At 39.7% G+C, this 12,276-nt stretch overlaps 2 protein-coding genes across 9 annotated transcripts in view; one reads left to right on the top strand and one right to left on the bottom strand.

The window, feature by feature from the left end:
* Positions 1-10,036, bottom strand: part of LOC103392052 (protein FAM126B) — a 31,811-nt gene extending 21,775 nt beyond the window's left edge. For 2 of the 3 annotated variants that reach the window (XM_008328575.3, XM_008328577.3), the window contains exon 1: positions 9,822-10,036. The gene's annotated coding sequence lies outside the window, so the exon portion shown is untranslated. Of the gene's footprint in view, positions 1-7,919; positions 8,945-9,821 lie in introns of those variants that run through there. The other variant, XM_008328576.3, reaches the window with a different exon arrangement.
* Positions 8,861-12,276, top strand: part of LOC103392053 (CASP8 and FADD-like apoptosis regulator) — a 5,338-nt gene continuing 1,922 nt past the window's right edge. The window contains exons 1-6 of one of the 6 annotated variants that reach the window (XM_025063563.1): positions 8,861-8,949; positions 8,982-10,050; positions 11,002-11,300; positions 11,375-11,480; positions 11,602-11,737; positions 12,225-12,274. In XM_025063563.1, coding sequence (XP_024919331.1) covers positions 9,964-10,050; positions 11,002-11,300; positions 11,375-11,480; positions 11,602-11,737; positions 12,225-12,274 — 678 coding nt within the window. In that variant the 5' untranslated portion in view covers positions 8,861-8,949; positions 8,982-9,963. The other 5 variants (XM_025063562.1, XM_025063564.1, XM_025063566.1 and 2 more) reach the window with 5 other exon arrangements.

Raw genomic sequence — 12,276 nt, 5'->3', positions numbered from 1 at the left:
TGTGAAATTAGTGTTTAAAGATTAGATCAAGCATGCATTTATCATGACATTTTTAATTACGATGCCTTACGGCATGCTTTGTCCTGTCACATATTTACTCTGTATTGTGGTTATTCTCAGTCACGCAACTGGGAACACATTTACAAGTTCCCCATTGTTGCATAGCAACAGTCAGCTGGCCAACTTAACGTCCCCGCCTGCTAAAAATGTATCCTGAGAATCCACACCCATTCTGTTTACTGAATGTGGCAAAAACTGGGGTTATAGTGACACAGGAGGCGTGTGGGTAGAAAAGCCACTGTGTTCTGCTCCGTGTCCCTTTGACGGAGACCGTGCCACATCAGGGACCCTGAAACACAACCTGGTGTTCATCTGAAGGACGTTTAAATGAGCAATTCATCAAGTGTCAAGTGGATTATCATGCTGTAGTTTGTCAACAACGATTTGCACCCTTCTATGAAGATGCTGTTTATACCGCTCTGCTAGATAACAGCATACTTTCTGAGTGACTCGTTAGAGCTGAAAACACACAAGATATAAAATCAAAGCATGGTCTTTGTGTTAGGAAAAACACAAAATCAAAAGTAAATGATAAACTATATTTCAAACGAAGCAAGACCAAACACATGGCAATCAAGGAAATGTGTACATGGGTAGACCACAAAAAATGGATTATGGCAATAAGTACAGTACACACTCAAATTGTTTTTCTTTTACCCATATTTTGTTGGTTCTTTGAGGTATTTCAGGATAAGCCTCATACACATTCAGAGTGGCAACGCCGACAAACCATGATGATATATACTAGGGAAGGTTCAATCTAATACTCAGGATCTGTATCAGTCTGATATTGGTCGAAATATGTCAGTATCGACAGATACTCTCTAGTTGTAGTTGTATCAGTATCGGAATTATTACCCAAGGAATTCATGGAGATGATATTAACTTCGTGTGTTTCAACAATAGATTAGTTATACCCATGATTCCTAAGGAATATTTAAACTGCTTCTAAACAAATGAATACAGTTGATAATTTAATCTGATGTTCTCATTTTGACTGACCTGATTCAGATCTGATCTGTATCATAAAGAGCCTGGAATGACTGTGAAAACATCTTGTCACTGCCCTGTGGCAGGGCTCACATACCAAGCATTGGGAAAGTACCAGCCCCGTAATAACAGTGACATTGTTACACCTACAGATAACTGTAGTACCGGGTTACACCAAAGACAGGAAACAGAGGTTAACACACGGCATGTATTCCACTGGATTACTGAAGTTTGAACGCACGTATGAATGATTCTTCTCTGTGACAAAAGCAAACAGTTCATCCGATGTCACGTCAGAAACACAGAGACATACGAGTGTTCTGATACAACTTGGAGAGAACTGACAAATGCTGTGATTCTTTCCCAGTCTGTGCATATCACAGAGTATTCATTTCTGCTCTGTGTGACTCTGTGTTCCAACAAAGATACTATAAAACGCATGCAAAGTGAGAACTATGCCCATGTTATGGTGGTGTGCACTGCCGACATTGTCATATCGCTGGGATCCATCTGCACGGCAACAAAAGATATTAAAACACTGGTATCAAATTTAACGAAAAGGTGAAAGTGCTAACTCACTCAAGGACAGTCTAAGCTGTTTTTTCCCCTAATCCATCAGCTGCCACAGACAGAGGGCCAACAACAGCTGCAGCTCACTTATCAACATGGTGTGCAACCTTTTAAACAAACACTACACGAATGCTAATCAAGTCAGCCATACGACGGAAAGCTCACTTTCCGTGTGCCAATCTGTCCCGCCGCCCTTTCTCTGTGTACTGTATGCGTTTACCCTACAGCCCCTTGGAGTGAAGCCTGTTTGTGGAATATATCACGTATTATAGGCTTCAGCACACATGAGTATTAGGCTGTTAAATAAAGAATTTGCATCAGGTGATGCAAAAAATAATTCATGGTGAAAAACATTAATTTCTCCAATGCGTCACAATTTCTTTTGAAAGATTAGAAATTAAAATTTTGCAATGTAAACAACAGGCTAGGTTGAACCAATCAGGTTGTGAGATGTATGTTTGTCACTCACAAACAAAACATGTGTCACAATTTTATTGGTCTTTTCATTCCAAGAGGATATGGAGCTATATTTGCATTAAAGAAAAGTGGGTTTGAAATAAAAATATTAAAATGTGTCTTTTTTTATGTATTTTGTAAAAAACATTTTTTTAAAATTATGTATTTTGTAAAAAACATTTTTTTTAAATCATCTCATAATCGCAGTCGTCGGCCCCATGATAGTTATCGACTGCTGAGGTACACACAGATTCCCACCTCTGTACTGTATGTTAAACACATCTGTGATGTGTTCTGTTTCAACAGAGTCCTGAATGCAGGCTCTCCGCTGCACCTCACTGTAGTCATCACTCAGTGCAGACACATGAATCATACACGTATCTGTGACTAAGTGACTCATTAAACCAGTGTAAACATACACAAGGTTACGGCCCTGCTAAGTACAGAGAGCCAATGTTAACCATTGCTGGCGTCTGTGTTGGTGGACATGAATACTTTAAACAGAAACGCTGTTCCTGTTGTGAGCTACACAGGAAACAAGACTCACTGTGTCCCCATAAGTCAGGCTAAGCCAATGAACACTGAACCCTAGGTACACCTCTTAGGTACAATAGAAGCATATCCATCCTTTCTTGGCTTGGTAAATTAAGTTCACATTTAGAGGAATTCATGCAATAAAGCACAACAGTAAATGCATGCCAATGTAGTGAAATTTACTAAGATGCCTGAATGAGGCTAAAAATAAACAATTCCACAGGTTCATTTTTTTGGCTTGTTATTCATAGAGTTTAAACCCTGCACCCTAAACAGGACATGCATGACACCATGCCAAAGTACACGAGCTATTGACAACGGTTCGGCCGGACAGGAACTGAGCTGTCTTTACTTCAAAAGCTGTTGAACATCTTCTGTAGAAGATTTCTATTTTACTCAAGTTGCCTTGTTTTGTCTAGATATGATAAACTGCGGAGGCAACCCAAATTTTGTTGTTTCCCCTTGGTGCTAATGTAGCATTCGTTTCTCCGACTTTCTAACCAACGTGCAGAGACACTGTTGTCATAAGATTTAGTACTTGATTCATGCATTTGCTGTTCTTTCTCTCCTGCCTGTTGCACCATGTCTGCAGTTACGCGAGGATTTTACTCCTAATTGTAAGCAAGGACAACGTGATAAGATTCCCCGAGGCCATGGTGTCGGGTCATCGAGAGGTTTAAGGAGCTTGTCAACTTTCTCCAAGGCAGCGGTATCACAGTCTTCTGACCTGAGGCATCATGTACCAAAGATAGTACAGAACACTACCTAGAAAGTCGATTATCACCTTATCACATCATGAAGGTCAGTGTGTGTGTGTGTGTGTGTGTGAGAGTAAAATTACCGAATATGGTCTTTGCCAACAAAAACATTTAGTCAGAATGTGATATGATGTTTTGATATATATAAAAAAAGAAAAAAAAAGAGAAATCACAGTTCTCAGTTCTCTCTTCTCTAGTCTTCACATTTGCAGTTTGGTGACATCCATTTCTTACATATAATCTATGGAAAGAGGTGCTCTGAACCACAATGTTTTTTTCAGAAACTGTATGTTACATAAATTATTGAATGTCAAATAAAAAAAACTAATTTATATACCACATGAGTGAGTGGAATGGCAGTGTTGGTAAAAAATATCGAAACTTAGTAAGCAGTAAGGAATAATTTAAGGATGCAGTGTTTCCCCACAGTCATCTAAGTGTGGCAAGTGTTTATATGACTGTACACTGTAAAGAATGGGAAATGAGAATGCTTTCAAACTTCTTGGGTAATAAGTAGAATGTTATGTGGAAACAAGAACTGAATAACGCCAGCAAAGGGGTTTTCAATGTTCAAAATTGCAAGCTGTGTTCCAAGAAGCAAAATAAAAACCAAAAGAAAGTGTTGCCTAGTGAACCTCCATACACATTATTAACATTACTGTGTTCATTTTCTGTTATATTGACAAATATTGACAACATTTTCACCCAATGTAGAGAATGTTTTCACGCCCCGTCCCTCCACACACACACTCCATATTGTATGAAATATTTACAGCACTAAGGTGCACTCTGCAGTATTAGGAAATATAACATTGTGTGCTTTTGGTTGTTTGTGACAACTTCTCTCTGACCCAGTCCAGCACTGCTGGGTTTCAAAAGTTCAACACTAGAGGATTTTTTTCAAGGTCAGCTCAGCTTAACTTGGTCAGCCATGAATTATTAAAACCAGAGTGAGGCTTGTCCCTCCTCTGTCCGTACCACGTTAGTTGTACTTTTGCATAATCCTCACTAAAACGGTGAGGCAAGAATATATTTGAAACAATATTGTTTTTGTATGAAGTGATAAAGAGTAGCGTAAAAAATAAAAGGCAAAATATAGATAGAGCGAATACATGTGAGGAAAGTAAAAATTGCACAATCCCCCTAATTCTCTGCATCTCCTGAGGGCTGGGCCAGAGGAATTGAGGCGTACGCACAACGCAGGCTATATTTAGCTCTGCTGCAGCTGCAGGAACAGACGTGTTGGGATGGGTACACGTTGCATCCCACTACACACACACATACACAGGGTTCCAACGAATGGATAGGGTGAGTCACAACACGGCTGCACAGGTAAATGTGAAGGCTCCACCCTCCCTGCTCCTCACACAGACACATGCAAATACTTATAATGCAAATACTGTGTTAAGAACAAAAGCTAACAATCGTTGGGACGGTATTTCAGGATTTTATTTTGGGAATTCATCCCCAAAAAACATAATAGAGAGGACACAACTTTTTAACTTTCAAAGTAGTAACAACAGATATGACCTGAATATGCTGAGAGAGTGAGAGATGTGTAAGGTGTTACGGGCTTAGACTTGTTACAAAGGGAAAGTATACAGTGATGATTCAATACTAGTTTTGTGTCTGAAAGACTGGATTGAATTAATTAATGCTTTAACACATGGACTAATTCAATCCAACAATTACTTTAATATGATTCAATGCAAATTTTAACATTGACTTGCTCAACTAAGAAAGAGTCAAAGGGCGGACCACTTGAACTTCCTCCCACCCGGGAGACACATAATAATTATGAAGTCAAACTTATTTCATGGAACACCAAAAGCAGCAACAGCTTCCTTTCAACTGATGCCATTGCACTGCAACAAATGCAAAGATATTAAACTCGCAGGAAAAATGAGTTCTGATAACAACAGCAGCCAAGTTAATAAGCATTAGATGCGGAACCCAAGCCAGACTTTCCTATGCCAAGAAATCACTCACTTCTAGTATTTTAAAACCAAGACACCTAAACACAGAACTAAGCACAGAGAAAAAAAACAGCTTTTAGGTTTCTGGATGTTTTGTGAAAGTCTATGTTTAATTGTTTTTTATACTCAGGCCAATAAACTCTGTGTCTTTACTACCATGCCTCCACAACAAATAACTGGCAAAAATTCAAAGGCGTCTGTAACCAAAGATGCTCTGGCATCTATTTAGTTTTAGACAACTTCTGAGTATGACGGAGCAAATGTGACAACATGCTTCCAAAAAAACAAACAAACAAAAAAAAAACATTGATGCTAAACTCTACCCATCTCTTACTCTCAGTGGTCTCACACAGTGACTCCGTGCATCACTAGTGCACAAATCTTTAGTTTGAACTGTTTGTTTGAGAGCTGGACCATATGTAGCATCTCTCCCAACACTAAACCTTGTTCTGGCAAAAAAGACTGTGGAGGGTGCTAAAAGTTACTTAGTAAGTCAGTAAAACCAGTGTTCCAAATGCTTCTGTAAGTTGTAAGCAGTGATCATGAACTTCAGGCCCACTGAACCATCCATTCCAGCCCACAACTGGATTCCAAAATAAACATCAAATGACAAAAAGGTGATTCATATTTCATTTTAAGAAATATGAGTGTCTGTCCAGAAAGGCCCAGCGACAAATATAGAATACTCTATACATCCATAGAGAATTGAATTGGCGACAGCTTCAACCCCTCTCACCTAACGCCTCTCTTTACGGTTATCCTATCATTGATTTCAAGCAGATCTCCAACACTTCCCCATTAATATTTAAATGCATTTCAAACTCACAACCAATCCAGTACTTCAAACGGTACTCTTCAATCTCATTGGAAGTGCCAAAGGAATAATAAGAACTTTTGTTTTTGGTGCTTAACGCAGAGGGGGTGCCATCAAGGATACAGCCAACAAACATACATACTGTACACATACACACAGACCAGGCACTGCGGTGAGTCAGCAGTACTACTCTACATGACAAAAACACATCCGACTGATGTCTAGCATGTGGCAAGAGACAGAGATGTGGACAGCTTTCCACATCGACCAAAGCATAATGCCACACTGAGCCTGTAATACGTGTAAACTAGTGGAAAAATGATGAATAATGTAACTTTTGGATGGTCTCATGATGGCGTCAACAAACCCGGGAAGTTTTTTTTCTTCTGTTGAAAGTGAAGGAGGGACAGAGGGCTGTCTGCTGGTGTGATGTACTGGCTCTGTGGGAGCAAGTACAGTGGAAAATAGTCTGCACTGCTAATCCATGCCAGGCTAATTACAGCTTTGATCCCCTAGGCGGGTGCATCGCCATAGGTGGGAGGGATGGCAACAAACTATACAGGCTCAACACTTGTTATAGTTTGTCTGCAAAGCTGTCCTAATGAGCTCACAACTGTAGCTGATGTGGGTCGAACAAATGACAGAGCTGCACAATGTAAGCAAGGACAAGGAGTGATATCCGACTCAAATTTGAAGAGACATTTATCCCAACCTTGCTAACTTTAGGCCCTGTTACAATGTCAAAGCAAAGCTCAAGCAATACAAGTAGTCTTAACTCCCAGTGACGATAGACAGAATATGTAGGTAAATGGGGTTTCTGTCTGAAGTGGATCAGAGCCCAGATGACTAGAAAAGCACAAAGCTGACGTTGTAGTCTGTATTGTTGGCCGACCATTTCTTCCTTCTCTAATGTAACACCAACATAACAATTCCTCCCTCACTAATTATAATCATTAATAATAATTTGAATTTCCCCACATTGGGGACATTGTTGCGTGAACAGCAGATCTGCTGCAACAGGCTGTCCCCTAGAAGTATGTGTTTCCTCTGGGGCTCTAACCCAGAACCTTCTGCGTGTAGGGCAGATGTGTAAGCAGGTGTGATAATGCTGTAGTATGGAACTACAACTTCTCTTAATCTTCTCTTGAATCTTCCTCTCATCTTCCTCCCGTCTCTCATTAACCCTTTTCCAAACTACCTCCATCTACCTGTCCCTCAGATTTACCCACAATGGCAACCTCAGCATCTTAAGCTCTGCCAGTGCAGCACAGCCTCTCCTCATTTTATCGTAACCACAGTTACAGTGCAGGTCAGACTGGTGTCTTACTAATCTTCCTTTATTATTCCTTCTGATCTCCTTTTGTCAGACGCCACCTTTAACACACATCTCTACCAACTCCACCCTGTCTGCACCCTTTTGTGCACCATTTGTTTTGTGAGATGGTTTATACCAGGCATTTAAGTTCAACTACTTTCACCATCTCTACCTTCAAACCATTGATTAAATTGACTAGTTTATTGTACAACAGTCATTTGCAGCTGAGTTCTCGAGTATCCCAGTGTTCTGTTTTTGTTGGCTTTTTTTTTGTGCTGCAAAGAATGAGTACTTGTTTTTCAGAAAACTGCATAAAAGTTACTAGTTGAAAAGTTTAACCAATTTAATAATAAAAGTCATGATAGGGTTTAAAGTATTTTTTTTAGTATTAGCTTAACAACCACCAAGATAGTCAACTTAATTCCAAAATTTTACAAAAATATTACCTTACAATAATGGATCCTTTGACCTTTGATACTTTGTTTTACACTCTGAAGGAGTCCTGATTTATAGTTATAAAAAAATACCATCACGATAACCAACTTCTTCCCAAAATCTTTTAAAAATCAGGTTAATCTCACTTCAGCTTGCATGCTGTTAACCCTTCATTTAAAAAGTGTTGACGTTTAGTGATGAGTTCTGTTTTTTTTGCAGCAGCAGCACTTTGATTGAGAGACAACTTCCTTTCATTTACTTGAAGCGTCTTTCCTTTGAACCTTTTATTTTCTTTTGCAACAATAGCACTAAAAGCACAGCCACTACAGAGCCAACTCCCGAGCATGAAGATTCAACTTTTTATTAAGCTCCTGCTGACTAATCTTTCACAATCCTCTAATTAACTGAAGAAACTTTCCACAATTCGTTCTTTATGCTTCCACCGCCCATATTTTATTTTATTTCTGTAAGGAAAGCAAAAGTTCCAAGGTTGCAGTGTGGATATTGACATCATATTGTGTATATTTTGTTTAGTATGATTTATTATTGCTGCACTTATATAACGATAATAAATCTTTAACGACAGCAGAATTCCTCAGGTGAACATCAAGACAGATCACTCTCTGAACCTGGATGGATATCAGTGATACTGTCAGTCTCACAGGGCGATACCAAAGGTGCAAGAACAAGTCATTAAATCAACTTTGGAGACTATTGTTTGCATGTCATTTATCAGAACTGCAGTTCTGGAGAGACACCTGTGACTGTTGTTATAAACCTGTGGTTCATCAAAACAAACGTGGATACGTACTCCGAATACGCCTCATACAGCACTATGACAAAAATATGGCTCACGGCAAATATTTCCATAAACTATCATCTGAGCACATGTCCAGAATAAGAGATAACAGATAAACACAAAACTCACGTATTAATACACTCCTAAAACAGACACTTTCATTCTTGTTTTGTGCTTCACCCAGAAGATTTGGTTAGCTGTCTTATTTACGAGATGTAATTTTTGTTGTTGTTGTTTTGGAGGTGAGGGTGTGGTGTGGTAGGGTGTTTTGGAGGTGAGGGTGTGGTGTGGTGGGGGGTATCCAAGGGTCTGAGTAGCATCACTGCCACCTAGTTAATTTCTAACCTTCTGATGGACCACTTGCAAAAGAAACAAAATCAATCATAATTTCCTGTTTATTTTATTTTTTTAAGAAATGGCAGCATACTATATCTACAGTGCTAATCTTCTCGTCTAAATAGTAAAAAAAAGTAAAAATTTAAAAATGTAAAAGCATGTATCTACATTATAGTAGCCTACATTTATCTACATAACCAAACAAATTTAATTTTTGAAGGAAAAATCCCTGAAGCCAATCAAGATGTTCCCAAGACTTCCCAGATCTCAATGTAGAAGTGACATTTTGTTTTGAAGTAATATTTCAGGACACAATGTGCAAAAACTAAGTGACACAAGGACTCACTCCAGTGAGCCGTGGTGTTCTTCTAACATTTCCGTGCTGCCCGGTCTGTCAGTTATTTTTACCCAGCCAGCTCAACTACTGATCGCACTGCCACGAAAGCTCAACAACCTGTACGTCAACGTCAACGCTAGCTACCTATAGCTCGACTCGGTCGCTGCTGAACATCCTCATCTTTCGCGTTTTTTCTCGGTCGTGACTAGGCCGAAACGGCTGACTGACTGCTGGCTGCGTGGCTTCATCTCAGCCCCGAGCATCTGCAGCTGCGTGGTTCCCACGGTCAGCCACGCAAACGCTGGAGCCCTTTAGGTTTGCGTTCACTGATCAACACCACAGTAGTGATGATGTTCCAACTCACCAGCAGCGGCGTTTGACTGCAATGACCGGAGGACACTGTGGATGTTTAGCTGTAGATAATGCGAAGAATTCACTCACCCGTACGGAGGCGTATGATGACAATGTCACCCGGTGACCGTGAGGACTCGAACAAGGTGGTGTTTGTCCAAAGCGGTCACCCAGGTCGAGTGTACGTTTCCTCCAACTGCTGCCTCTCTGTAGCGAGCAGCGGCGCCTCAGTATGATCCTTCCACACTGCAATGGTGCTGCCGAACCACAGAGCGACCCGATTGGCCAGATGGAGCGGAACTCAGTGAACACGTCTGTGGTAAGCGGAGAGCAGGGGGGAGCGGCAATGGTGCATTTAAGATCATTGGAAAATAGACGATTAACTTTCAACAGGGAGTTGAAATGCGTGAGGCGTTGGGAGACACAAATGCCGCAAACTTTAATTTTCAAAATATATTAAAAATAGAGTTTTTTGAGAAATAAATAAAGTCTAGCAACATTAGAAACAAGCCTTCACATTACAAAAATAACCTGAGCAGTGACATAATCTTAGTTGTTTCAATTTTTAAAAATATCAAATAACAAAAGTGTTGTTTTTGTAAGTAACTAGCAATGTTGGAGTTGTGCCCTCCCCGTCTATATTTTATCCAGAGTGAAAATTAGTTAAGGTCAGATTTAGGGTCTGTATTACTAAAGAAAAGTCCAAGTTTGACCCAAGTGAAGTCCCTAGAATTCCAAAATTTAGTCAGTATATAAATATTCGGAGGCGAATTCAAGTTAATTTCATCTAGAACTTGTGGTTTTATATAACGAATTAAATGGAAAATATTTGAAACCTTTTAAAAAAAACATTACCGATGTCCTATTAGTTTTCAGATTATTTCGGTTTTTGTCGACTTTCATTCTAACGTAACATTTACTTTCACTTTCACTAGCACGTAGCCTTGGTGAAATGTGCTCTTTCTGTAGGGTCTAGAATTGAAAAAGGTCATTACGCAGTTGTGACGAAATCATTCAAAACATAGTTCCGTAAATTTAAATGCTGCGGCTTACACGGAAAACTTATTTCCTATCTTTTGTTCATGCGTCATACGGCTTTCATACGCTGAACGCTAAAGGGTAAGTCGGATCATTAATTCTACCATATATACATCGCATTTTATGTTGTTTGAGGTATATTTTTTTATGACAATGGCTCGTTTTTACTGTTCATATTATTGCAGCTTCTTATCGGTTTAAGTATTGAAACTGGAAACTTCATCTACTTAAGGCTATGGCTTATCCAGACCACCAGTATCTCCTGGTAATCAATCAGATAGCAGAATCTTTGGACAGTAGTGAACGCAGGAGAGTCTTCTATTTGTGTGAAAGCCCCGACGCTGATGACAGCATGCCCTGTGTGAAAGAGACACTGACATCCAAAGTTATGTGCTATGAGAGTGGCTACCTCTTCCTAGAGGAACTCCTGTTAGAACTCAAACGTTTTGACATCCTGAAGAAGGTGTGTGGACTCAGTCGAGAAGAGGTGGCGATGACTCTTGAAGGCAGTCAGGTTCTTCCAAGGTTCAGGTAAGATGTTATACATTACTACATTACGTTATACTATACTTTAAGTACCGGTACTAATGTTTCCTTCACCACAGAGTACTGATGGATTGTCTAAGTGAGGATATGGCCAGTGAAGACCTCAGCACCATGAAGTTTCTAATGAGTCGTACAATACCTGGGGAGAAGATGGAAAAGGCGAAGGTGACACCATTTTAAAAACTTTTCACATCAGTGAATTACTGTATGTGTGGGAGGGGAAAGTTTAGATGTAATCCCCTGATGTAATAACCCTAACCCGTGGCCTTTTCTCTATCTCTGACAGACTTTTTTGGATTTGGCTGTTGAGCTTGAGAAGCAGGATTTGGTTTCACCTGAGAGAGTTGACCTATTAGAGGAGTGTTTAAAAAATGCTGGCAGAGTTGACCTTGCCAGGAAAGTGGCTGCGTACAAGACATCAGGTGAGATTTTTTTTTCTATTTTCAATATCAACTATTTAGATAACTTCTAAAAAATCATCAAAAAGCACATATAGTATATGGTGTCTGCTGAAAACAAGAACTACAAGATGAAATTCATCAACAAACCACTTAAGGGCATCTGTGGCACATGACCACACAGTTTCACTTTCTGGGGAAAAATCTCTAAATTTATCATTTAGAGAACTTATGTGAACTTATGGGCTGTGGGAAACATCGTACAGATAAATCGTACTACCCAACCACAGATCTTGCTGTAAAGGCAAGCTCTTTAACAACATCTGCCAATGTGTGGCTCGATCATCCCTCTTCTTCAATCAGTTAATTCTTTAGAAATTCTTGGAACTTTTCATTACTTGAAGCAAATTGGTTTAACCCAAAAGATTATTCACAGGTGTTATTTCCAAGACATTTTTTTTTCTGAGCATTAAGGCTTCTATATCCCAACTGCACTGTCTTTGTTCAGCAGTCACAACACCTGGTCATAGTTCTCCTCAGCAGGCAAGGTGCCGAGCCCCTGT

Source organism: Cynoglossus semilaevis, chromosome 16 (genome assembly GCF_000523025.1).
Source record: "Cynoglossus semilaevis isolate Cse_v1.0 chromosome 16, Cse_v1.0, whole genome shotgun sequence".
NCBI lineage: Eukaryota > Metazoa > Chordata > Actinopteri > Pleuronectiformes > Cynoglossidae > Cynoglossus > Cynoglossus semilaevis.
This window is presented reverse-complemented; position numbering and strand designations above follow the sequence as displayed.